This window comes from Euphorbia lathyris, chromosome 3 (assembly GCF_963576675.1).
Source record: "Euphorbia lathyris chromosome 3, ddEupLath1.1, whole genome shotgun sequence".
NCBI lineage: Eukaryota > Viridiplantae > Streptophyta > Magnoliopsida > Malpighiales > Euphorbiaceae > Euphorbia > Euphorbia lathyris.
In genome coordinates this window covers 77,746,307-77,774,088 of record NC_088912.1, presented here as the reverse complement: position 1 = coordinate 77,774,088, position 27,782 = coordinate 77,746,307, and the positions used below count along the sequence as shown (strand labels likewise).

Here is a 27,782-nt window from a genome sequence, read left to right as displayed (position 1 = left end):
CATTAGGTGGCATAAGAGACCCCACTCATAGGCCTCTCTCTCTTTACATAAACACCAAAAAGCCCTGTAACAGTCGCAGCACACATCACCACCATTAATGGATTCTCTACCTGAATTCACACTTGCAGAGGTACAATTAAACTTCAATCCTCTTCTCCATTTCCTTCATGTATAATATTTTCTTTCAACACTTCTCTCTGCTTCGAATTTAGGCCCTCCACCTTCGAATCCTTGCTTAAGTTCTTCGTCTCTTCACGGTTTCTCTATAAAGGGTTTCGATTCATATCATTTTATTTGATTCTACTAGCTATTTGGCATGAGGGGTTTCTCATTAACTAATTCTTAGGTACTGCTAATCTTCTATATTGTGTTCATCTATCTTTCTCAATTGACTGACAATTACTAATTATTAATACAGAGAATCGAAGATTATTAGGTATCCCCTATTTGTTGTCTTTGACGTTTTCTAAGTAAAATTGTTTGTGTTATAGCATTGTTCATTAACAAAGAAAGTACATTATGTTATCTGCCTGACTCGCTTATATTTTTGCATTTGCTGAAAGCTTGTGGAATTGGAGAATACATATAAGGACATAGGAGAAGAGTCATTAAATGCAGAGTTCTGCCAGAGGCTTGCTAGCAGTTTTAGGTGAAAACCTTTGCTACTGCTGCCTCAAATTTGATTCTCATACATGTAATTTATTTTTATAGAACAAATATAACTTATATATGACTGTATCTGCTTCAGTTTTTCTGCAAAACGCACTGGAAAGCCAGCAATAGCATGGGAACAGGTTTTTCTTTTTTCTTTTGATGTCTGAGAAATTTCTGCTCTAAAAGGGATTGTTCCCTAACTTCTATCTTGTTTTTCTTTTGTTGTAGGTGCAAAGTTGGTTTCAGGAGAAACATAAGGAGAAACAAGGAGAAAAACTTAAGGAGAAACAAGCTAGTTTGAATCTTTCTCCTTTGGGTCTGGAACTATTGCTCGGTCTTTCTAATGAAAGTTGTTTAAACCATCCACCTGAAACACCTGGCAAATCCAAAGGTTAGCACGAGAACACTCTTTTTAATTTTATTATACAGTCTGTTTAATGCTCTTTCCATGTAATTTAACTTTTAGGCATATACATTAGCATTCTTTATAGTAATTATTAAAACAATTACCTTATCCTCTAGAGAAAATATATTATTCGCCATTGCTAACTACCAAGTTAAGAATTGAATATCGACTTCTTGTTCAAATGACCTCGAGTGGTTTACCCGTCATTATCATTTACCCAAACTCATTAGGAGGCTAGATCTTGCTTCCAATATAGGAAGTTTTAGATCATGTGTTTCCTTCAGTGGTGCAAATGCAGCTAATTATTCTGGTGGTGGGCGAGGTTTCCATTTTGAACCAGCTATTCTGTCGATATTATGTTTTTCTTCTTTAAGACAATTTCTAAAGTATCAGGCCTTTAATTTTCATCTACATTTGTCTTCTATCTGGATTTGCCCTCTTCCCATTTTCCTCTAGGCACTCTAGGATGTTGTTTCTTAGTTAAGCCAGGTCTTTCAATCAATCTCTCTTGTTTTCACCTGTCATTGACAATGGACGTTCATGAAACTACTTCAACATGTTTCAAAGATTCTAAGGTTTACTTTACATATCTATTGTACTTGTGTTGTGTCCTGCAAAATATTTCAGTTCGACTACTATGATTTTGCCTGCATTATCTTAGTGTTAGAATTGGAATTGTCAAAATTGACATGACTGTTTCAAAATGCAGTTATAATATTGTGTAAGAAAGATCGTTTCCAAATACATTTATGGCTTAGCAAATGCAAATTATTGTCCCTTTACAGGTGGGAAGGTCACTGATCTATCAGATTTATCTTTCGAAGCAAAATCATGGAGAGATGAGGCGTGGTGAGAATATGCTATAGCTAATAACGAAATGCAAAGCTTTTATCCGGAATACCGACCTATATATATTTATAAGGCATAAATGCATCTTTCAAATGCCTTTGGACTGTTTGCTTAAAGGTCTATTTTTTACTCTGCACAAGATGGGAAGGGGAATATGAGAGAGTAACAAAAAGCATCAATTTTGAAAAGTACTATGTTGTTGAAAGTAGGAATAGGTTGTAGGCTACAAAACTAGGCCCTTAAAATCCAACCCTTTTACCTGCCTTTCCTTAAAAAAAAAAAAAAGTAAGAAATTTCTACCGTGCGCTGGGGTAGGAGGTGAGCAGAAGAAAATTGTCAATTTGTTTTTCCCTTTAATTTGATTATATGTTTGGTTTTTATGGTGCATAATGCTTCTATATAGGAGTGTATTTTGTACTTAGTATTATTTTATTCATAAAAAATCATGCTACCGGGCAATTTAATGAAAAAGTAATGAAACAAGTTTGCCTGAAAAAACTACGAACAGATCATTTGTATGACGGGAATCAGCTAGTAGAAGAGGGAAGAAGAAATAAATAGAAGAGGAACAAGAATATGCATGAAATCTCTTATAAAGGAAGAGATCTGTTTGTTCTAGTATAATAGATTACAAGCTTCATTTCAGTGCTTTCAGCTCAATATAGAATGTGTTCGCCTGTTTGGTATCCAGCAAGATAAATATTTAGTTTAAAATTTACAAGCAGGTAATACTTACCATCTCTTTTACTGAAATATGTATTCCAGGTATGATGTTGCTTCTTTTCTCAACTACAGAGTCCTTCATACTGGTGAACTTGTAAGATATTCCATCAAATATATTTCGCGTCTACCGAATTGTTTTAAATACTATTCGATTCTTCTTGCAACAAAGGATTAAATGTAGTTGTTTGTGATATCGATAGTCTGTTGAACCTGATAAATCTTTGAATATTTCTGCATTGCAGGAAGCCCGTGTAAGATTTGTTGGATTTGCTAACACACATGATGAGTGGGTGAATGTGAAAACAGCAGTGCGAGAACGATCTATTCCTTTAGAACCTCAAGAATGTCACAAAGTGAAAATTGGGGACCTCATACTGTGCTTTCGGGTAAATTTTCTATTCTCATAACTGTTTTAAGACAAGACGCTCAAAAGCCTGCTGACTTGGAAGCAATTAGTGATTTTGGAGACTGTTCTTGGTGCTCAAAACTGATATAAAATAAAATTGAAGACAAATTATAGCTGCTCCATTCAATCAGTCCGATAAGACCACGATTGTTCATTTTAGACTCATTCAATTACTCTTTTTCAGTTATGTTTTCGTGTTGATCCTTCTGTCTGTTACATATATCAAGTGCTTGCCGGTGCAATTTGTCCAGACTTCTCCCATCCTTCAAGTTTTTCATTTTGTAGTATTCAGTATACTGATTTATGGTTCACAGGAAGGCCAAGACCATGCTCTTTACTCTGATGCTCACATAATAGGAATCCAAAGGCGACAACATGAAACAACAGAATGCACGTGCAGATTTATGGTTCGGTTTGAGTATGATGATGCTGAGGTAAATCCACGAAAATAATTATATTTCGAGCATTGACCCTGTTAAATTACAAGCTTGTTTGACTCTATTATCATCTGCAACAACAGGAATATGTTTTGTTGCCAAGGATATGTCGCAGACCGACGGCTTCTGATCATCCTGAGAAGATTACCTCAAACTAAAATCATCAATCTCCTAATGTCAAACTGCAAATTTTCTGGTTGTGCATGCCCGAATAGCCGATCATAATTGGCAATCCTTCAGCTCTCTTTATGTATTGCATACTAAAAGTTGTGAAACTTTCGGCGAAGGATAATTTCTATTAGGTAATTATTTGCAGAAATGGATTAAATTAGAAAGCTCTTTATACTTACAAAATTTCTTAAAAAATATTGCTTAGGAAAAATACTCAAGAGAAGGAATTGAATACAGCAAGATTGATTTTAAGCTGCTTTTCATTAATGAAAAACGAACATCTAGATAGCCTCCTCATTTGGGAGAAACTATTAATTCCAACTACGGCTAAGTAATCAAATAACATATACTCTGGAAAAATATACAATTTAATTTGTATTGATTAAGCCTTTCACCGTTTATATGAATTATTTTTTTAACACATTAAGCCTTTAATATTTTTTGGGTTAAGGTGCAAAAATACCCCTAACGTTTTGGGTCATGAGCAATTTTACCCCTAACGTCTAAAATGGTGCAATTTTACCCCTAACGTTTGTAGCCAAGAGCAATTTTACTCCTAACGTTGATATATTGGATCAATTTCAGAAATAATTCATCAAACTGTCTTCTTGGTCATGAATCTTATCATCTACACGTCACATGTGCGTCATTTTATCAGTAACAAATCATAAACATATGCTGGGATGTGAAAAAAAAAATATACTGTCTTTTGTACGAATTAGATAAAAAATTCAAAAAATTCACCGAATTTATAAATATTAATCTCCAATTCTATTATTAAATTACAAAAGATGAAATCCTTTTTTTTAAGAATGAATTGATATACAATTGGTGTAAACTAATGAACAAAAATATCTGTGTTTTATAATAGTGTCTGAAACTGACCCAAATTATCAATGTTAGGGGTAAAATTGCTCTTGCTACAAACGTTAGGGACAAAATTGCACCATTTTAGACGTTAGGGATAAAATTGCTCCTGACCCAAAACGTTAGGGGTAACCTTAACCCATATTTTTTAATAGAGTTTTCTAGCCTATCACACATCTGACATGCATGGGCATCATATATGTTAAAATAGTAATGGGATAAGTTGTAAAAATATCCCTAATGTTTACAGTCTGGAGTAATTTTATCGTTGGCGTATAAAATTGTACAATTTTACCTCTAACAACCCTTAGCGTATAAAATGGTGCAATTTTACTTCTAATGTTGATTGTTAGAGCAATTTTATCCATAATATTGGCAAGTTGGATCAATTTCATATATCATTATAAAACATAGATTTTTGTTCATTATTCTGCACCAATTACATAACTATTGTTTTAAAAAAATATTTCATATTTTTTGGGATTTAATAATAGAATTGGAGATTAATATTCTTAAATTCATTGAAATTTTTGAAATTTTTTTTTATCTAACTCGCACAAAATATAGTATGTTTTTTAAATTTTTTTCACGTATAATCATATGTTTGTGATCTGTTACTAATTACCGATAAAAAATGACGCGCATAGAAAGTGTAGATGACAAGATTCATGACCAATAAGATAATTTGGTGAATTATTTCTCTAATTGATCCAACTTATCGACGTTAGAAGTAAAATTAGTTTTGACTGTCAATGTTAGGAATAAAATTACTCTTGACGATAAACATTAAGAGTAATTTTGTACTTTATCCCAATAGTAATTGATCAAGGTCAGTTTATCCATTTAAAATACAGGGCTTACTTCAAAAATTTAGGAGTTAATATGTTAAAAAAACAATTGATCAAAATTAAAAGTTTTTCTTCAAAAAAAGAAAAGTTAAAAGTTTAATGTATCCATTTAAAAATTAAATGATCAATGAAAAAAATAAATTAACCAATAGCTCAAATATGACATAGAAGAATTCAATCCACCTCAAATGCTATAAAATTGTATAAAAGCTCAGTGTAATGCTTTCCAGAAATAGTATACAAAATTGTCCGCCCATAAATTAAATTAAAGCAATTGATAAATCATGTATTGTATTAATATTAGTATGCATGTATTTTTTATACTGACCATTCATTTTACCGTATTTTTTTATTCACATTTTCTTAAAAATTTTATTCTAATTATGTTAAAATATTAAATATTTTTTTATATATTCTAGAAACTCCACACCTAAAACAATAAAAAAAAAATTAATGCATCACGTTAGTTTGTATAGAAGTTTCAATTCGAAATAGTTGTGAGAATGATTATAGAAGTAGCAGTTGAGGAACATTCTCAATAACAGTGGATGGAATGTGAGGGAGTGGGAATGAGCCGTTGTGTATATTTAATTAAGTCGGAGAAAGAATAAAGATAAAAAGAATTTGATAAAATGATGTTTGTGATTAAATTTGATAAATTTAATGAAATGATGGTGAAAAGTTGGTGGTTTTGATAAATTTGATGAAATGGTGGTGAAAAGTTGGAGAAAGAAAAAGGCATAAAGCATAAAAATGATATAAATAATTGTGGTGAGTCATAAGAATAAGAAAAAGGTTCACGCAAGAGAGAATGCTAACAAAGGATAACCTAATTCAAATCACAAAACATGCATGCATTTTCTCACCATCACCATTAATATGAGCTAGATTAAGTTGCCAATATCTATCTCATTAATTATTCTATTCTATCTAAGAAAGATTGAATGGAGAAGAAAAGAAGCTTAGAGGGTATTCCTGTTTTGGTATTGATTTCATTAGCTTTAGGCATAGTTGTAATAGATCCTTTTAAAATTGGTCCATTAGGTGGGCATGAGTTCAAGCCAGTGAAACATGACATTGCACCTTACAAGCAAGTGATGGAGAATTGGCCAAGAGACCCTATGGGCCGTCTTAGTAATGGAACGTTGGAGTTTGTGGATGAAGTTTTTGGTCCTGAATCTTTGGAGTTTGATAGCTTAGGTCGTGGTCCTTACGCGGGACTAGCCGACGGACGCATAGTTAGATGGATGGGGGAAGGTGTGGGCTGGGAAACCTTCGCAGTGGTTACTACAAACTGGTTAGTTTTTACATTTCTTATTAAGTTTTCTTGTTATCCAATGTTAAGTTAATTAAGATATGGTTGTATTGTGTTGTGATGAAAGGTCAGAGAAGAGTTGCGCTAGAGGTGTAGAGTCAACAACAGCAAAGCAATGGAAACACGAGAACAAGTGTGGAAGACCACTTGGGTTAAGATTTGATAAAAAGAGTGGAAATCTATACATAGCAGACGCATATTATGGTATATTAGTAGTAGGACCACAAGGAGGAGTTGCAACTCCTTTGGCAAATCATGCAAATGGTCACCCAATACTCTTTGCCAATGATCTAGACATTCATAACAATGGATCTATCTTTTTTACAGACACTAGTCAAAGATATGATAGAATGTACGTACCTAATTACTTTCACAATATATATCAAATATATCCATCCATCTAATTCCATTTTGTTTTTTCAGGAATCATTTCTTTATTCTTTTGGAAGGAGAAGCAACAGGTAGGCTTCTTAGATATGATCCACCTACTAAAACAACTCATATAGTATTAGATGGTTTAGCATTCCCAAATGGAGTCCAACTCTCCAAGGATCAATCTTTCCTTGTCTTCACTGAGACCACAAATTGCAGAATAATGAAATACTGGCTTGAGGGTCCAAAGACTGGAACTTTACAACTAGTTGCAAACCTACCAGGTTTTCCAGACAACATAAGATCAAATGAGAAAGGAGAATTCTGGGTAGCAATAGATTGTTGCAGAACTCCAGCACAGGAAATACTTACACACAATCCATGGATTAAGAGCTTTTACTTCCGTCTTCCCATCCGAATGAGCTTCTTAGCAAGAGCTATGGGGATGAGAATGTACACTGTTATTTCACTCTTCAATGACAATGGAGATATCTTGCAAGTTCTTGAAGATCCTAAGGGACTTGTTATGAAATTAGTAAGTGAAGTTAGACAAGTCAAAGGTAAGTTGTGGATTGGTACCGTCGCTCATAATCACATTGCTACTCTTCCTTATCCTTAATTACCCCCTCCCCTCCCCTTCATTAATAATCCCTTCTGTAACACTATCATTATTAATTCACTTTCTCTTTTTTACTTCTACTAGTATGAATACACATGCAATGCACGGAAAGCATTTTAATTTTCTAATGCGAAAAGTACATTTAAAAATTAAAAAAATAATTTAATGCTTAGGTGAAAATAAAAAAAAAAGTTAATCATATACTAATTATTATATTAAATAGATATAAAAGGTCTTCACGAAACGGATACAATATAAATTAAGATTTTTGAACTTGTTAACTTCAAGAAAAATTGTGTACTTTCACGGGTAAATTACATACGTGGTGTACAACCTTTTGGTGACCTCCCACTAAAATGTACATCCGGTAATTTTAACCGGTCAACGCCTGATCAACACGCCATCTCATCATTTTTAACCTCCTAAAAAATAACAATGGATCCACCTAATATTAAATAACTAATTTACCCTCAATTATATTATATTTTCTTTTATTTTTTATTTTTCTTTCCTATTAATTTCATCTTTTCTCACCCCGATCTCTCTCTCCTCTTCCATCGTCTTCACCACTTCTGCCTCTACCGCTTCCATCGTCTTCACTTCCGCCTCTTCCGTCTTCACCACTGCCTGTTAAGTGAAAACGCCGAACCTGAAATTAGGAGCCATCGCCGGATCTGGCGTGAATGATTGAGCTTTATCCAGCGCTGGCTGGTAAAATCGATGAGTCTCATATCTGATATTGCAACTCGGCTTCGTCACTCTCGCACCCAATCTTCCGGCGCAACAAAATGGAATATCTCGAACAGCAGCAACAACACAATCCGCCGCCCTACTCTGAAGTTGACTTAACAGCATTTGCAGCGCCAGATTGAACTGATTCACATCACTAACGTTTGCTGCATTCGCCATATGAACCGTCGGCTGCGTCTCCATTACATCGGAAATTGATCTGTTGGAGAATCGTATAGAGCATCTTTCGTAGAATCCGATTGCCTCTTTCTGATTCGGACAAACTTCGAGGATTTCACAAGTGGAGTTTCCGATGCAGCCTCGGCAATCCTCCGGCGAAATGTCGCCTCTGCATAGAGAAATTGCGGTGACTTTGTCATAGGAGGTTTGACCGGCGGAGAGATTGTAGAAACCGTAGGTGATTGAAGTGTTGGAATTGAGGGAGGAGAAGAGTGTGTTGAAGGTTTGTTCTGTAGGTACTGTTTGCTATGTAGTTTCCAAATTGTTCATACAAAATGGAGCACTGATAAAAGTAGAGAATTGTAAAAAAATTGAAGAAGAAAAAGATGAAGAAGAGGATTGTGTTTGAAAGTGTAGGTTCACAAAGGCAGCTTGTATGTTCAGGATGTAGAAACCTCTTAGTTTACCCAGTTGGAGCAACATCTGTATGTTGTGCTGTATGCAATGCTGTCACTAATTTCTAAAAATGGATAATACCCCAAAAAAGTAATAATATTTATTGTTTTTTTATTATTTGTAAATACAAAATGTATACATTTTTGGATGTATGGTCAGCAAGCAGTACGGAGTTGAAGTTCAACAGCTCAACCTGAGGGATTTTAGTAGAGAGAGAGAAATGGCAGAAAGAGGAGAGAGAGAAGATGTAGAGAGAGATGGGAGAAGGGGTTGAAGGAAGAAGATGAGGGTATTTTAGTAATTTTATAAGGAATTAGGTTATATTAATCATTTCATAAAAAGTGGGTTCCACTTTTTTTAATTCTACAATAAAAAATGCTGACGTGGCATAGTTGACCAGCGTTGACCGGTCACAAAAACCGACTGTACACTTTAGTGGGAGGTCACATGAAGATTGTACAGTTTAATGTGACAAAATTTTGGTTGTACACCAAAGTGTGATTTAGGATAAATGTTGTACACCACATATGTAATTTACCCGTACTTTCACCTAAGGATTAGTATACTAGACAAGACAAATGACTCTTTGAGAGAAATTAACTAACGTACAAGTCTTTTAAGAAAAACCAAAGCATGTCCAGAAAAAGGACTTAAGTTCAGAATATGCTAATGTTACATCTGAGAAGCCTTAAATGATTTGAAACTCATAAATTCTCATTTTCATTTTGATTTTATTATATCTGGAGTTGTTTTATTCTTTTTTTGAAGTATTATTTATACAATTTTCAATCTAGTTTATACTATTTTCATAAGGTTCTTTTTCAATCAGTATTTCTCATACTGATTTTCATCATAATCCATAATAATGCTCAAAATGATCAATATAATATATATATCTGAGCCTTCAAAAAATATGCCCATTGTGACAATAGTTATGATAAGCAATAACAATAACCAACCAATAACAATATCATCAGATTCAAAACTTCGTATCAGCTTAATAACAAACAAATAGCTCACAGGGATAACGCGGAAACCCCTGTCCTCGCTGCACCAGGATCTGTGTTCACTAACCAACATTTGATGGCAACGACATCAATCTAGTTAGATCTGGGTGTAGCCCATTCAACTCGAAGAATTAAATTGTCGTACCCATACCCATTAAGCTTGTTGATCGCTCTCTCTGCCTCGTCCTTGTTTACAAAGTTCACAAAACCAAAACCCCTGCTGATGCCAGTTTTCTGATCAATAGCAACATATACACGACTCACAGGACCAAAAGTGCGGAATAGTTCAAGCAAGTCAGGCTCCCTGGTGTCCTCTGACAAATTGGTAACACGAACTGAGTTCTCTTCGTTTCTGCGTCTCATATCTGATCCAACAGGCTTCTCCCCAACACCTTCTCTCTTGCTTGGTGGCACATAAGTACCACCCTTGGTTACTCCAGAAACAGCACCAGCAGTTTCAGATGCAGTCGGTTTATCAGAAAAGGATTCAGGCGGGGGAGCAAGATCCTTATAGGGGCATCGTGATGTCCAATGGTCACCTTTCTTACCACAAATTCTGCACACCATAAGAACGGCTCCAGGTTTAGCTAACTGCGACAAGCTATCTCCCGGTAACTTGGTTTCTTCCCCTTTTGTTCCTGTTGTCATGCCAATATTTGAAATTTAAACAACCACAAAAAGAAATTAAACCATAGTAATAAAAATTTATCCAAGATCAGAGGCTTGGCAAGAGTTAGAAAATAGCAAATACAAGAACTAAAACATTTGAATAATAAGAGAAGCAAATAACTCGGTAGAATAAGCACCAGCATTGTATAAATTAACAATGAAAAAGACAGTACTCTAGTTTTATGTCATCAAGGTAAGAAAAAACATTTAGCAATATAGCATTGTAATTCGGACCTAAAATAGTTGACAAATAAATCAAGAAAAAAGTGAAACAAGACGTGCACTGAAAAGAAAAACACAAGACTCCCTAAAAGCAAATTTATAACACCAAGCCATTTAGCAAACACCTCGAAAGCAACGACACCGTTATTTGACTGAAAGTGAAACAATAACTCATGCTCGTAACTAAATGTAATCAACATAATCCTACTACTAGCAAGCATGAGTCAGTCACCAATCACCATAGCCAAGTAAGATATGTAGATCCTGATGATACACTGCAGATGTTGCAAATGTAGCTGATCCTACAATACAAAGGCGAAAAATAAAGTATTTGTTCACCACTGAATGCCACCAACAAAATGTTACTTTTGGTGACTTACTGAGCATCCACATCTTACAACGGCCACAAGGCAATATGTAATTGCCTAATTGACCACTAAACTAGATAAAGGAAAGCACATCCTAATAGAAGTCTCAACAGATTAAATATGTTGCTGATGACCCAAATGACAAACCCAATTTCTAGCTCATCAAGGAAGGCCCTCAACATACTGCTACTTTTGGTGAGCTTACTGACCATTCACATAAAAGAATTGCCTCAAGGCAATATGTGACCGGCTAATTAACCACCATTCCCACATAAATATGTGAGTACTGACACAAATAATTATAAAGATACAACAGTCAGCTACATATTAATTGCACTAGGATTCCAATTAACAACCTTATGAAATCAATTACATTAATTTATGAGTGTAGTTGATGGTTTAAAAGTGAAATAAAACCTGTTTTTCACAATTATAAGCCATCGACAGATGCTTTTGGTGAGCTTACTGACCATTCACATAAAATAACAGCCGCACAAGGCTAATATGTGACTGGCTAATTGGCCACCATAACCTATAGAAACACATTTAAAAATACAGGCAAATGTTATCTATAGAAAACACATTTACGAAACTGAAGGGTAACTCAAACAATACAAGCAAATGTATTCTACATAAAACAAATTAACATATGATGTGATCTATACAAGAACTATTAGACTATGTATTTAGTTATTACTTATCTGTATTTATTCTGTTACTTATCTCTAGCCTAGAATATAGGTTAGTTTGTTGACTATAGTTGTTTACCTAGAGTAAACTGTATTCTGTATAAATACTAAACTTATCATCAATAACAATCACTGAGAATCATATTGTTACATGGTATCAGAGACCTAAACCTAACCCTAATCCTCTCCCTCTCTCCTGCCTTCACCGAAAAACTATCTCTCTTCTCCAATATACGGCCGCCGCCGCCGTCCCAGATTCCGGCCACCATCTCCACCGATCCAGCCAAACCGAAACACCATCCCTCTCCTCCCATCGCCGATCATGAGTACCAACACGGTAAACTCCACCGCCGGAACCCCACCAAACACAAACTCGAACCTCAACAGCACAAACTCCAACCTTAGCACCACAGACACAAACCCTAATCACCATCCCTCCCTCACCGTATCAAACATATCCACCTTCATCAAAATAACCCTCGACATAGAAAAGGGACATTACCCTACTTGGGCGGCTCTATTCAAACTCCATGCCACGGTATTTGAGGTCCTGGACCACATACTTCCTCCCTCACCCACAGACCCTTCCGCTAATACTCTCAAACAATCCAATCCTGCTCTCTGGACTCGTATTGATGCTGTTGTTCTTCAATGGATCTATAGCACCATCTCCCTTGACCTTCTACATACTATTATTGTAGCCGACTCCACAGCCGCCAGGGCCTGGAGCCGTCTTCAGGAGATTTTCTCAAACAACAAAAATTTGGCTCTATTTCTTCAACAAGAGTTCTCCAAAACCAAACTCAGTGACTATTCTGATATCTCCACATACTGTCAGCACCTCAAATCCCTATCTGATCAATTATCAAATGTGGATTGCCCGGTTACCAATGATCAGATGGTGTTACAGCTTATATCCGGTCTGACTGACGCGTATGATACTGTCGGCACTCAAATTAGACATGGGGATCCCCTTCCCACTTTTCAGAGAGCTCGATCCATGCTGATTCTGGAGGAAACTGCTCGTGCCCGTAAGAATCTCCCTCCGTCCGAACCTGTTGCATTAACTATGTCGTCTGGTGACACTACTGTTCCGCCGCCGCAACACCAGTCTTCCCGACCTGCGCAATATCGCGGCTCCTCCTCGTACCGCGGCGGCAGACACGGTGGCCGTCCCTATCGCGGTAGAGGCGGCAGACACCACCACCGATCATCTCAGCCACCGCACTATCGCCCTGCTGCTATTCCTCCTTGGGGATATACTTACCCTTGGGCACCGCCGCAATCATGGGCATCTCCTCCTTGCCCCTATCCCACATCAGGCAGGCAACCGTCTCAGTCTGGTATTCTAGGACCACGTCCTCACATGCAACAAGCACACCTCCATATGGAATCACCATCATATGTGCCTACAGATATTGCTGAAGCTATGCACACCATGACACTAACTCCACCTTCTGATCAGTGGCACATGGACACAGGAGCTACATCACACATGACAGCCGACAAAGGTACACTCACTTCTTATTTTAATTCGAGTCTCAATGAAACCATAATTGTCGGTAATGGTCATTGTATGCCTGTTTGTGGATCTGGTAATGCAACTTTAGCTTCTAAACATCACCCTTTAAAGTTAACCAATGTCTTGCATGCACCTCATCTTATCAAAAATCTTATTTCTGTCCGTCAATTTACTAAAGATAACCAAGTTTCTGTGGAATTTGATCCTTTCGGTTTTTCTGTGAAGGATTTACGGACGGGCAATATTATCATGAGATGTAAAAGCTCCGGCAATCTATATCCAGTCACCTCTAGCTTCCCCAATTCATCGTCGTCTCACTCTGCTTTTACTGCTTTATCTTCCGCCGTTTGGCATCATAGATTAGGTCATCCAGGGCCTCCTGTTTTGAACGCCCTGGTCAATAAGAATTTAATTTCTTGTAATAAAGTTAAGGATTCTTCTGTTTGTTCTTCATGTATTAATGGAAAACAAGTAAAATTACCTTTTCAGTCCTCGAACAATTTTGCTTGTATGCCATTCGATTTAATTCATAGTGATATCTGGACATCACCCGTTCTTAGCTCGGGTGGTCATCGTTTTTATGTTCTATTTCTCGATTCTTACACTAATTTTCTATGGACCTTTCCGTTAGCTCACAAATCACAAGTATATTCCGTTTTTCTTATCTTTCGGTCATATGTCAGAACTCAGTTTGAAAGAGAAATTAAAGTTTTTCAGTGTGACAATGGGGGTGAATTCAATAATAATTCTTTCAAACAATTTTGTCAAACTAACGGCATGCAATTCCGGTTCTCATGTCCGTACACCTCACCTCAAAATGGAAAATCAGAACGCACCATTCGCACCATTAATAATCTGATTAGAACAGTCATGCATCATGCCTCCATTCCACTTAAATTCTGGCACCATGCCCTCGAATTAGCAACCTATCTTCTAAATATATATCCTCACAAGGTTCTAGGATATCAATCACCAACCAAAATTCTATATCACCAGGAACCTACATACTCCCACCTGCGCGTCTTCGGATGCCTTTGCTTCCCTCTAATTCCATCCCAAACACGACATAAGCTTGAATCTCGTTCTCATCCATGTGTATTCTTAGGCTATCCATCTAATCATAGAGGCTATAAGTGTCTGGACTTGTCTAAGAACAAAATCATAATCTCCCGACATGTTGTATTTGACGAATCCACACTTCCGTTTTCTACCGCGCCTCAAAATCGCGATCCCTCCCCTCCAATTCATTCCGCGTCGGACAACAATTTTCTACCTGCTATTCATTCTCGAAATTCTGTCAGCCCCGAGTCAATCGTATCGTCTCCTATCGTGTCAAACCAATCAGCGTCGTCGTCCCCTGTCGTGTCGAATCAATCCGCGTCGTCTGTCTCTAAGTCCACTCCCATTAATCAGTCTGTATCCTCTGCTGTCCCGTCGAATTTAATCAGTCCGTCAATGTCATCTCCGGTCTCGTCGCGCAATATCAGTCCAGCCGCACCATCGTCCGTGCGCACAGCGCAAACAGAATCCTTCGAGTCAGTCTCACCTTCCCCATCCTCCTCCACTGCACCACAAACATCTTCTGATAATCCTGTCATCTCTCCTCAATTACAGGTTCCTACTACTCACAAAATGACAACAAGAGCCCAACATGGAATCCACAAACCCCGTCGCATGCTAAATCTCTCTGTCTTAACCCAATCTCCCATATCTCCTATTCCAAAATCACCCGCTCTTGCATTAAGTGATCCAAACTGGATACAAGCCATGACTGATGAATTTGAGGCTCTTATTCAAAATAAGACGTGGGTACTTGTACCCCGTCCAAAATGTGCTAACATTATTCGTAGTTGGTGGATTTTCAGGCACAAAACAAAGTCAGATGGCTCCTTTGAGAGATATAAAGCAAGATTGGTTGGAAATGGTTCAGGACAGCTGCCAAGGATTGATTGTGGTGAAACATTTAGCCCTGTGGTTAAACCAGCCACTATTCGTGCTGTCCTCAGCATAGCGTTGTCTAAAAATTGGAAAATTCTGCAATTAGACGTCAAAAATGCTTTCTTGCATGGGGATCTTCATGAAACAATATACATGCATCAACCATTGGGTTTCCGGGATTCCAGGTATCCTGATCATGTCTGCCTGCTACAGAAATCATTATACGGCCTCAAACAGGCACCTCGGGCCTGGTATCAGCGTTTTGCTAACTTTGTTCTCAAAATTGGGTTCTCCAATAGCATATCTGACATCTCACTTTTTGTTTACAAACAAGGCTCGGACACAGCTTATCTTCTTCTGTATGTTGATGATATAGTGTTAATAACCTCGTCTGACACACTTCAGGCTTCCATAATGTCCCAATTGAGTTCCGAATTTGCAATGAAAGACTTGGGTCCTCTGCATTATTTTTTGGGAATATCAGTAACTCACTCTCCAGGCTCTCTTTTCCTTTCTCAGCGAAAGTATGCTTCCGACATCATTGCAAAAGCCGGACTCAGCTCGTGCAATCCGGCTACCACTCCAGTGGACACCAAGCAAAAGCTCAGTATCTCTTCTGGTTCTGCTTATCATGACCCAACTGAATACAGAAGATTGGCTGGTGCACTTCAGTACCTCACTCTTACCCGACCTGACATCTCATATGCGGTTCAGCAGGTATGCCTATTCATGCACAATCCCAAAACAACACACATGGCTGCCCTTAAACGCATCCTCCGGTATGTTAAAGGAACTATTGAGTTCGGCCTCACACTTCTAGCATCTCCTCTCAGTCAATTGATATCATATACGGATGCCGATTGGGCAGGCTGTCCCGACACTCGCCGATCAACATCAGGCTACTGTGTATTTCTAGGAGACAATCTCATATCATGGTCCGCAAAAAGACAGCCAACGCTGTCCCGCTCCAGCGCAGAAGCCGAATATCGCGGCGTTGCCAACGTCGTGTCTGAGACATGCTGGATCCGAAACCTGTTGTTGGAACTTGGCTGCCCAATTCAGAAATCTTCACTAGTGTACTGTGACAACATCAGCGCCGTATATTTGACAGGCAACCCGGTTCAGCACCATCGCACCAAACATGTGGAAATGGACATTCACTTTGTCCGAGAACGAGTTGCCAAAGGAGAAGTCCGTGTCATCCACGTGTCTTCTCGTTATCAAATTGCTGACATCTTTACCAAGGGTCTACCATCGACACTATTTGAAGATTTTCGGAATAGCCTCAATGTTCGCCCTCCGAACCTTTCGACTACGGGGGTGTATTAGACTATGTATTTAGTTATTACTTATCTGTATTTATTCTGTTACTTATCTCTAGCCTAGAATATAGGTTAGTTTGTTGACTATAGTTGTTTACCTAGAGTAAACTGTATTCTGTATAAATACTAAACTTATCATCAATAACAATCACTGAGAATCATATTGTTACAAGAACTTCACAAGTTCATGATTTTTCATGATATGAAGTGACTAACTAATTATACTTGCTACTTAAGACTACAGAAGATGTATATACCACAAAATAATAAACGAAATTTACAAAAAAAAAAAAAATTCACTTCTTCATGGAAAGGAACAATATCACCATCACAAAAAAATGATATTTTCTTCCACAATCTCTACAGCTACCATATTTATACGGGGAAAAAAATCAATTTCAAGTCATTCTAAAAGCAGCAGAGTAACCCAAGCATTATACTCCATGTTAGTATCATTCGTGCCCAAACAGGCACTCAACATCACATAGAATTCCATACCAAAAAAAAAAAAAACCTCACGCACAAATATATAGAGGAGAGAAATACCTGGAGCTCTAGGTCTCTCGAGAACGATTTCTTCAGTAGAAACCATAGTAAGCCTAGCTCCGACATCCTCGTGGACGGCATCACCAAACTTAGCCCAATTCCTACGCTCAACAGCTTTCTTGCTCAACCGGGCCTTGGCAAGCTTTCGAACTCGGGTCGTAGTCGTAATCTTAACCTTATTACCTTCATCATTGAACTTATACTCGATGACCCTCTTGATCCCATTTTCGTCAGGACCAACTGTTTGCTTAGGCGGCAAAAGGAAATCCAAATCCTCACCATCGTCTTCGTCGAGCTCGCCCCACCGAATCGGCTTATTCTGGTTTAGAGCAGACATTTGGACCATGGCTATATGATGGAGTACAGATCTAGGGTTTCAAATTTATGACTAAATAAGCTGCAGAGGAAGGGATAGAAGAGAGAAAGAAAGCAGTAGGGGTAAATTACATCCATGGGCACTGAACTTTACACATTTTAACATTATAACCACTGAACTTCAATTTTTAACGGTATGATCACTGAACTTTACACTTTTTAACATCAGTGGCCACTCAATATTTGACGGCTTTAAAATAAAAAATTCGAAGAGTTAATAATATTCTAAGGAACTTTAATTCTTGAAAATTTTCGTTTTGAGTTCATTTAGGTGTTATTTGCATGGTTGTCACAACCGGACCGGTCAAACAACCGGAAAAAATAAAAGATCACGGGTTTGAGGTTTAACTGGAATCCAACCGGTATTCAAAAATCATGTGCAAATTATATTTTTATTCATATTTAATAACTAGCTACCTAGCTATTCGGAATACTTAATGTTTATTGAATAATTATTTTTGCTTAAATATTTAGCTTTGGATAAAAGCAATATAGTTAACCCTTGTTTTGATTAACCATTATATTTAGGTTTGAAAAAAATATATACAGTTTAGTTAATTGTTAATACGGTTAACGTGTATATATGAACTAGTTTCGGTTTCAATGCTTTAACTATTGATAGATTTGATTAGGTTCAAAAAAAATCATAATAGAACCGTGCCCACCCATAATGTTTTAGGGGTTGCCTAAGAATGAATTGGGAATTTTTTTTTATGGAGTAATCGGATCTCTTTGGCATGAGTGAAATCGTGTTGCACATTGTTCTAGACTTCTCAGTTTGCAACCGGTGATGGACTATGTGTATGGTGGAATTGTAGAAGATGAAGAGAAGGATTGGGGATTTGGTCCTATCTTTCTTCCTCTAATATCCAGTTTCTTAATAAAATAAAAAGATAACAATCTATATATTATTCACCTTTTTATCCAAATCACCATAAATGATATATTTAAGCAATTCTAAATTAGGCAACCGAAATGAAATGATCTGCAATAAAAGCGTTACAGAACTCTGGATCAGAACATAACCGGACTGAAATCATCTGCAATATAATGTTACTAGCGCTACATTTCAGAAACCATAGATAGTATTTCACCTCATCAGGTGTATAGCTTCTAGATCAGATCAGATCAGATCAGATCCAGATCGGGGAATAAAAGAAATATCACTAACATATCACAGCAGCAATATATCAACAATGAAAAGAAAAACCATCACAAAGATTCATTCTACAATCCTACTGAGAGTAATTATCCAATGACTGTACAAAGGTAAGACGCCCAACCTCCCTTTGGGCGTTGAGATGTAGGTAGGTAGGTAGGTAAGGAACCTTTGGGAGGACCAACCTTTTGCACAAATGACAGACACCACCAAAAGCTACCTTCTTCTACACTATACTTAGATTACAATTAATATAACCTATTTTCCTTGTCAAAATTTCTCTATGCCTGCATATTTTGTCGATGAGCGATAGGAAGGTAGCACTCATGAAACTGTCCGTCCATAGCATATCGATGCCAGATATAGATTCTTCCCCCACTTCTCCTGCAAGACCCATGTAAAAAAAAAAAAAAAATTAGACATCATTTCAGGTACAATTAGAAAGTTGCTATAGTATATCAAAACACATATCACACCTTCACATGAGTACTAGGAAAAGCAGAAGTTCGAAGTGTCTCCTGCGTTTCATCTGCAGGCGGCTTTTTGAATATGCTAAGAACAAAAGCAGCCTGATCCCATGTTGCTGCTGTTGCTGTGATACGATATCCCTTATCCCACCTCCGATGTATGCCTTCACTTGGATAAAGGAAATCAAGTTCAACCACCTGAAATTAATACCCGAAACTAATCAGTTTCTGCACATCCATAAATGAGAATATACTACTAATAAGAAACACCATAAAAGGATGACCTGGCTTGCAATGCCTGAACCACGAGACATAACAACGCCCCATCTATTTCCTGCGGTGCCCATTGAAGTTACATGGAAACCCTCCTTCCATTTTTTGTTAATCCATTTATAAGGGAATGAATCACTAACTTTATATGACTGCTGTAAATACATGGTACCTACACACCAATAGACCAAAGTCCGTCAAACCGCCCAAGAGTTTCGTATTAGAACCAAATATATCAATAATATAAACTAACCTTTAGACATAACAACCAATGAGCTTCCGTTGGCAGCTCCAGCAATAGCACTTATATAATAATTTTTCTCCCAGTAGTCCATTATCCATTCCTAAATGCCCAGGCAGAAATTAATAACATTGTTATTAACACATCCAAAAGTTACGAGCAACAGAAAGAACCACCAAAGAAAAAATTTCAAGTGTGCCCAAAGTACAAAATTCTTTCAACAAGAACATGTACCTTGTGAAGAAAATGTGGTGATAGTTCATAAACTTGTGCACCAAAACCAGTCCCAGCATCCATAATCAGGGCCCATAGATTTTGAGAAGAAGCTACACTGCTAATATATAATCCATCCTCATTTCCTTTTTCAATGTGCTGGGAAAGCCTTGCATCAGACACATTGTAGTGATACCTATGAAAAAGCACATGAAACAAAATTCTCAGCCTTCTCTGAGCTTCATCTCACAAAAGATTTCAGAACTCAAATACTATATGCTTCAAATTAAATACAGTACATGGAACATCATTTTTTTTAAAAAAGACATTATATCTGAAAGTATGAATGAAACAACCATTGGAACACAAAGTAGCTCATAGTGAAAGGCTTGATGCAAGTGGTTTATACCTTTGCTTCATAGGTCTACGTGCATTGTACACACTAATCCACTGTGATGCTGCCATGCCAAGACGAATCTTCTTCTTCGGCTGTTCATCATCATCCTCCTCCTCCTCCATATTCAATCGGCTTCTCTTACGACTCTCATTGATAACCTTTAAATAACACAATTTCAATGGCTCAATGAATGAACTTGAAGTCTTGAACCACTATTGAATAAAAAGAAACTACAATCTTATGTACCTCCATAGCACCTTCTGTGTTAAGTGGCCTGTTAACTAGACTTGGACAAATAACCGCATCTAAAAGGGAAATGCATTTTGCATAATCAGGAATTTCATCATATTTTAAGTTCACTACATATTCCACAAAATGTTTGAAAGGCGCTGGACAGAAGCAACAGATTCCCTCTGGCGATGTCGCCATCTTTTTCTTGCAAACAAGAAACCCTTTGTTCTCACCCTAAGAAAACCACGACGTTAAAAGAATAATACACTTATACAAGCAAATATTAAATGTACATAAAGGAAAACAGTGACCAGAAAAGATGACCATATAATGGATCAAACTTATTTGCAAGTTAAGCAAAAGAATCAACCTGGTATCCCTGCCAAGGTAGACGACCTCGCAGAAGGAAAATGAGAGTATAAGCAAGAGATTCTAAATCATCTCTCCTACTGGCTGCTCTTCCCAAATGGGCATGCACGCTAGCATAACGAACTGTACCTCTGTAGAAATTAAAAAATACCAACCCAGGAGTAACTAGTCTATAAAAGAAATATAATGATCTCAAGCAAAAAAATTATAATTGTTTCTAGCAACACCAATACCTAAAAACATCTGGTCTTTGATCATAATCAAAGTGGCGACCAGTTGAAGTATCTTTCCACTTGGTAGCTGATCCATGAAATGATCCACAAAATAAATAAGTTATAAGCACTGAAACACATCTAGCAGTCAAAGGGAAACCAAAAACAGCTGCATTGAATTACCTAATCCAAGATCAACAAGAAACAACTTTTTCTCATCAGGAGATCCTGGAGGTCCAAGCAGAAAATTCTCTGGCTTTACATCTCCATGAACATAACTGCAGAAAAAAAAAATTTCTTTAGTTTGAGAGTTGTGATCATGTTACATTATACAACATGATAAAAAAAAAATGTCAAATTGAAGGATTTGCATATCAAACAAAAAGCCACGGATATGTTTATATCGTCACTTAAACTTGTTCAAGTGAACCAACCCAATCCAATACAACAAGATTAATCCAATAATTAAGGGTATAATATAGAAACCGCCACAAAAATGAAAAAGTGTATAACACTTCAATTGGATGGATGGAGTGTTAATAATGTAATATATGGTTAGCTTTGGTATGGAAAAGTATTGTAATAGACTATTGAGTACCTTGTTGTGTTTTTTTACAAGGTAAAATCATGGTTTAATAATGATGTTGTGTTTGTTTTGATGGTATTGGATATGGTAATATCTATCTAATAAGATATTTAAAGGCTGAAACATAGAAAGAAGTTTCAGCTTGCCACGTTAGCATTTTCATATGATGTGTAAAAACTGAGGAGAGAGAATAGATTATCGAATTTATTACTTATATAATATATATATAGAAACAAATTAGAAAAACATATTTGTCCATCTCTCTCCCCTACGTGTATCTTACAAACAAATTATTTAAAACTGATTCTTGTCTTTATATCTTCCTAGCGTTTCATTTTCCAAAATATTCGATAATGACTCTGCAACCCTTATTCCATCATCATCTCTTCTCAATTTCCCATGGAAAATCTTATTTCCGCTCCCTCAAACCTCATTTTCTCAATAGAAATTCAATCAATAGAGTATCCTACCAAATCGGCTCTTTTACAAGAGATCTCAACAAGGGGCCTTTCTGTATTCTTCTTGCTCACCAGACATCAATTACGCAGCCAATCAAAGATAAAATAACTGGATAAATTGAAAGGAGGTGAGTTGATGAACTTTTGAATAACTCTAAGCTTATCGTCTCAGCGTGCCAGCCATCGCCTTCACACCGGTAAAACTACCGTGCAAGATAGATTTACGAGGACATTGATTTGGCTTAGGTTTATGTGAAATCGGATGGTTGAATTAGAAAATTGATGGAATTTTGGATGGCATAATTGGTACAAATATTAAATATTTGTGTTTTGGGGGTTGAGAGAAAATTGCATTTGGAGAGAAAAGAGAATCATGCTTCTTTCTCTTGGTTTTGTCATTTTTTATGTGTTCTAATATGTATTTACTATTATTTATCTCCATTGAAATTTTTGAAAAATTCTTTGCATCTATCTATATTTCTAGATTTGATTGGACATATTTGAAAGTTGGGAGAACAAATCAGAGATCGCCATAGCAGTAATTACTAACATAGCTAAATGGATTGTGAGTCTTAAGAGCAACTCTAGTGGTTGCTCAGAGGGACCAATTTGTAATTGGCCAGGGAATTGCAACCACTAGAGCTCTCTAATTGTGCCTCGCCAGCAACTCTCCTGGAGAAAAAATGCCAAGAAGCATCTGCAGTCTTGGGAAGGAGGAGTGTGAAGCACGCGGCTGTCTGGGAGAAAGAGGAATGCACTGACTTTCAACCATTCTAAAAGAGCGTCACACACAAAAAGAATCCCAAACTTTCCGATTAAAGAGTTGGTCCCACCTCTGATTTTGTCTTCAGACGTGTGAAACGCCGACTTTTTATCTCTTTTTAAATTTTAAAGGGCAGATTGAATAATGTCTTCTAAAAAGACATCATTGTAATTATGATGAAGTAATAAAGATATAATTGGAAATATAAAATGCAAAACCATGTAACACCCCAATTTGGAGTGTTAAGAAATGGGGCAAATTCATGGTTTTATAACCATTAAATTACCAACAAAAACCATACCATGTAAGAATATCCTCCATCCAAAAATGGGTATTTATGGAATGTAACCATACCATACCATCCATGAAAAACCACCAACCAAGCAAAGGGTATAGAAAGAAAAAAACAAAAATCTAACCCTTTAGAGTGCAACTTCTCCAATATTGATAGTGCTTCAATGCCAATACATCCTACCATTTCAGTTGACATTCTGTAATTCACAAGAATGGGTTAATATAACCAACCTAATGTAGAAAGGGTAGACGACAGTTAGCAGAAAAAAGAAGAATTTGACTCACGTGTGAGAATTATTATTCCAGACATCCCACAGACTTGGCCCCAGCATATCCATAACCTATATAATAGGATAATGATTTTACGTTAACCGGCAATTATAGAGCCCAGAAATGGTTAAAGAAAAGTTCCTACAATATTGAATCACCAAATAAAGGATAGTCTACCATGATATAATAGTCCCCTTCGCGACCCTTGTGGTGTACTTTTGGTATGCCATGACTGCCTCCAAGAATGCTGTTCAAGTCACAAAAAAGTACACTTCTTTAGAAGTATTATCCTCGTGGAGGGAGCTAGGAAATGTTACTAGCATGAAGCAATAACGATAAATATAATCAAATTCACCTGTAAACTTGCCACTCATTTGGGGGTCCATAATTACAGCCTTTACTGCTTTTATGCTCAAATTTTAGAGCCACCTAAAACATAAAGCTTGCGGACAGTGAATAAAACATAAAGTAGAAAAATGAGTGAAATACATTAAACCAAACACATGGTGGCAGCTATACCTCATCAGCTCCAGGGCCAGGAGTAATACGTCGCCCAACATAGACTTGACCAAAGCCACCTTTGCCTAACTTTTTTCCTAATTTGTATGTAGGAGAACCCCCAATCTGAACCTGTGGCACCATAACAAGGAATCAAACTTTTATAACTATGAAAAGAAAAGACTGGCAATTCAGTAACTTGAGGGGGAAAGGAAAAGGCAAACAAATGTACATCATTGGAACATAATAATTAATAAGTGAAGAGGATAATTCCATAAAAGGAAAACAAGGCATGCACTTGCTCAGACTGAAGGATTAAAAAGAAATAGAAAAACCCAACATGAAAAGCTTCATGTGAAAAAACACATGGTGTATGTGCATCATAAATGGTACTCGGAAATTAGATTTAAGAAATTGACTCTTAATGAAGTGATGGAAGTGGAATTATGCAGTTTAGGAACTTCAATTCAGTATATACCAACCAATGGTATTAAAGGACTGATCAATGTCTCAAACATTTGATAAAGCTTAGGATATGCCAGTTGAGAACGAAAACAAATTATATAAAAAGAAAAATGAAGGCTTTCCAATAAATTCAAAATGTAAACAAAAACAAAACATCAAAGAACTTCTTTATGGTAACTTAACAACTAAAATGGCTTTTCTTTAGCTCCTAAGCCATATACTATAGAAGTGCCAAAAAAGATAATCCTGACACTCATTAAAATAGCAGAAAATTAATACATCTATGATCCTTTAACCAAGAAAAGACAAAGTTACACTCATTAATATAGCGAATCTCATTCTTAAGTCACATACTCTATACACGGAAAATTGCAAGAAATTATATACTTAAGATTTTACAAAGTGGAAACCTAAGAATAAAAATATTCCCTACTAGATCCGCGATCAAAAAATCCATTTTTAAGAGTTACGAACACAAACCCCAATATCATAAACTCATACAACTAGTAAAAAATAAAATAAAAATAAATTGCATGTAAATGCACAATTTCCATAAATCATATATAAAAAAGAACTCAGAAGATATGTAAACTAGAACCCAACAACCTTCTCCGGAAGCGGATCAGTGTCATCACCGGCATTGGCTTTATCAATACTCTTCCCCCCACTATCATAGTCATCCATAGCTTTCTCGTCCACCACCTCCTTTTCTGCCCCTACACCAACAGCCACTTTTTCCTCTATGCCCCTAATATCCCGCTGCTTCTCCGGCGCTGCTACCCCTTCCGCTGCTGCAGCAACAGGAGCTACGTTTTCATTTACTGGCAGCCTTTGTTCCTTATCGTTATTGTTGTTCGTATTAGTGTTTTTAGGCGCAGCACCTCCGGCCGCTGCTGCCGCACGCCTTCTGCGCGTCCTTGTCGCGATCGCCCCCGCCGGCTCCGTTGGATTCGCTTGCTGCTTTGCTGCTCCCTTGCCCCTGCGCGCTCCGTTACGCAGCACCGGCATCGTTCATCCTCTGATTTCACTTCTCGTCACAAAATTCAATAATTCACAAACAAATTCCCAAATAATTACACACACACTAAATCCCCAGGGAAAATTCCTGCAAGAAACCCAAATTTTTGGACAGAAACTCAAGAATCGCCGAACCCAATCTAAACCGTGCTTTGCTGATCACAAGAAATACCGAAAAAGCTTGCAGTCAAGAAGAAACTCAGCACTGCAAGCGAAGAAGAATGTAACAAAATAACGAACCTTTACGGCACTAAATCAGAAAACCAGAAAATTAGGTTATAGCATTAGGGATCGCCTGATAGAGGCAATCTAAGAGACTAGAGAGTAGAGAGAGAAAATGGGGTGCTTAAGCTTTACAGAGAGAAAATAGACTATGGAAAAATATCTCTCTGTAAAATATATTTGGTTCAAAGATTATTATATGCCGTTGATGAGGAAGGAATGTATGGTGTGATGAGGGGCTGAAGGGGAATTTTTTATTTCTCTTTTGAGAGACGGGGAATTTTAATTTTGCTTGTGAGTACGGAATTTATATTTAGAGAAGAATGAAGTTAAAATTACCAGAATGGGCTTGGGTCTAGCCCACGGCAGCATTAGTCCAACTATTGAACTTCCTGTACTATATTCCAGTGTACCTCAGCTCATGTTAACGTATTTTGATGCTCTGATATTAGCCGTTCGATCTGGTTCTGTATACTGTACAGGTTAATTAAAGCGTTATTGCCTTCTCTCAAATTTTGGTATTTGTGTGACTCATTCTGGTTGAAGAATCCACGAGTGAGCGACATATAAGAGGCTAAATACGTCTAAGGTTGTTTACTGGCGTTAGTTATTTCAAGTAGCCCGTCTAGCTCAGTTGGTAGAGCGCAAGGCTCTTAACCTTGTGGTCGTGGGTTCGAGCCCCACGGTGGGCGTTCTATTTTTTTTTCCTGTTTTATTCTTTTTAACTGTTATAAGCATTTGCGTGTAAAGCATCGAACCCCACGGTGGGTGTTATCTTTTTTTTTTTTTTTAAGTATTATGCTGAATGGGATAAATTACTCCCATGTCCATTGAACTTTAGTCATTTTAAGATTGTGGTCACTGAATTTTAATTTTTAATGGTGTGACTACTGAACTTTTTAATGGTGTGACTACTGAACTTGATACATTTTAATACCGACGGTCAGGTAACTTTAACTAACTCCTCAAAATAACAGTTGTTCAAAATGATATTTACCATGAAACCATAATTTTTATTTTTGAAAATCATATTTTTTTGGAGCTTTGGAACTTTCTATCTAAAAATTCAATCTCTATCCTAACCAAACAACATCTAAATTGCCTAAAAATGAAAAGTTTTAAAAATTAAAGTTCCTTAGAATATTATTAACTCTTTGAATTTTTTATTTTTAGGCCGTCAATAATCATTTTGAGATGTTGAGTAGCCACCAATTTAAAAAAAAATATACAATTTAGTGACTATACCGTTAAAAATTGAAATTCAGTGACCATAATATTAAAATGTATAAAGCTCACTCGCCATGAGCGTAATTCACCCGCAGAATTTGCATATAAGGCTAATATCGGTCCAATTTTTATTTGGTAAAAGGCTAAGGTTTTTTTTTTTTTTTTTTTGAAGAGGTAGAAGACTAAGTTTTTTGGAAGAGATAAAAAGCATTACGAAGTCTTTTATATTTCATATTTGGGTAGGCTATTCTTATTTTGTTTTTGACAAAGTAAGTCTTACTTTGTTTTTTCCACCATTGGATGGTGATAAACTTTCACAAAAGTAAGTTCATCCAATGGTAGAAAAAACAAAGTAAGCATAGAAAGCAACTTCATATTTGAATTTCTTTAGTTTTGATTTTTTATTTAGACACGTCAAACTTTTTTATTTATTTTTAATTACTTATTAAATTATTTAGTCGTAAAATCTAATTCAGTTAAAAATATGATTTTAAAATTATTATTTTTAATTTGAATTAAGATTTTTATAGTTTATTATAATCAAATTATACGTATTAAAAATTGCTTTCAATAGATAAAAATACAAATTTCGAAAGATAAAATATTTTATGTTCAAAATTATTTTCTTTTTATCATAAAAGGCTTGATGTAACAAAAATAAAAAAGAAGAAATTACACCAAAAAGCATATGTTTAACTTTTTTTTCTTTTACAGTTTTCAAAATCTCATTTCT

General features: G+C 36.6%; 4 protein-coding genes and 1 non-coding gene across 5 annotated transcripts; 3 read left to right on the top strand and 2 right to left on the bottom strand.

Moving 5' to 3' along the window:
* Window positions 1–11: 11 nt before the first annotated feature.
* LOC136221676 (protein SAWADEE HOMEODOMAIN HOMOLOG 1) lies at window positions 12–3,884 on the top strand. The gene is made up of 9 exons (XM_066009094.1): window positions 12–130; window positions 564–649; window positions 749–794; window positions 883–1,045; window positions 1,846–1,909; window positions 2,675–2,726; window positions 2,875–3,018; window positions 3,353–3,472; window positions 3,559–3,884. Exons 1-9 carry the CDS (start codon window positions 98–100, stop codon window positions 3,631–3,633), a joined length of 783 nt encoding a protein of 260 aa, XP_065865166.1. The 5' UTR covers window positions 12–97; the 3' UTR covers window positions 3,634–3,884.
* Window positions 3,885–6,182: 2,298 nt separating this feature from the next.
* LOC136224190 (protein STRICTOSIDINE SYNTHASE-LIKE 13-like) lies at window positions 6,183–7,735 on the top strand. Its single transcript, XM_066012458.1, has 3 exons — window positions 6,183–6,658; window positions 6,744–7,028; window positions 7,100–7,735. Exons 1-3 carry the CDS (start codon window positions 6,306–6,308, stop codon window positions 7,665–7,667), a joined length of 1,206 nt encoding a protein of 401 aa, XP_065868530.1. The 5' UTR covers window positions 6,183–6,305; the 3' UTR covers window positions 7,668–7,735.
* Window positions 7,736–9,898: 2,163 nt separating this feature from the next.
* Window positions 9,899–17,706, bottom strand: LOC136222411 (uncharacterized). The gene is made up of 2 exons (XM_066010146.1): window positions 17,316–17,706; window positions 9,899–10,677 (listed from the first exon to the last, which is right to left on the bottom strand). The coding sequence occupies exons 1-2, from the start codon at window positions 17,659–17,661 to the stop codon at window positions 10,133–10,135; spliced, it is 891 nt and encodes a 296-aa protein (XP_065866218.1). The 5' UTR covers window positions 17,662–17,706; the 3' UTR covers window positions 9,899–10,132.
* A 1,136-nt stretch (window positions 17,707–18,842) lies between these two features.
* On the bottom strand, window positions 18,843–26,025 carry LOC136222407 (casein kinase 1-like protein HD16). The gene is made up of 16 exons (XM_066010144.1): window positions 25,190–26,025; window positions 24,140–24,250; window positions 23,976–24,049; window positions 23,798–23,867; window positions 23,636–23,691; window positions 23,476–23,547; window positions 21,433–21,527; window positions 21,271–21,337; window positions 21,039–21,168; window positions 20,684–20,902; window positions 20,450–20,595; window positions 20,062–20,236; window positions 19,840–19,930; window positions 19,601–19,758; window positions 19,326–19,514; window positions 18,843–19,233 (listed from the first exon to the last, which is right to left on the bottom strand). Exons 1-16 carry the CDS (start codon window positions 25,589–25,591, stop codon window positions 19,174–19,176), a joined length of 2,115 nt encoding a protein of 704 aa, XP_065866216.1. The 5' UTR covers window positions 25,592–26,025; the 3' UTR covers window positions 18,843–19,173.
* A 416-nt stretch (window positions 26,026–26,441) lies between these two features.
* On the top strand, window positions 26,442–26,514 carry TRNAK-CUU (transfer RNA lysine (anticodon CUU)). The gene has a single exon. It is a non-coding gene; the product is annotated as a tRNA-Lys (tRNA).
* Window positions 26,515–27,782: the final 1,268 nt, after the last annotated feature.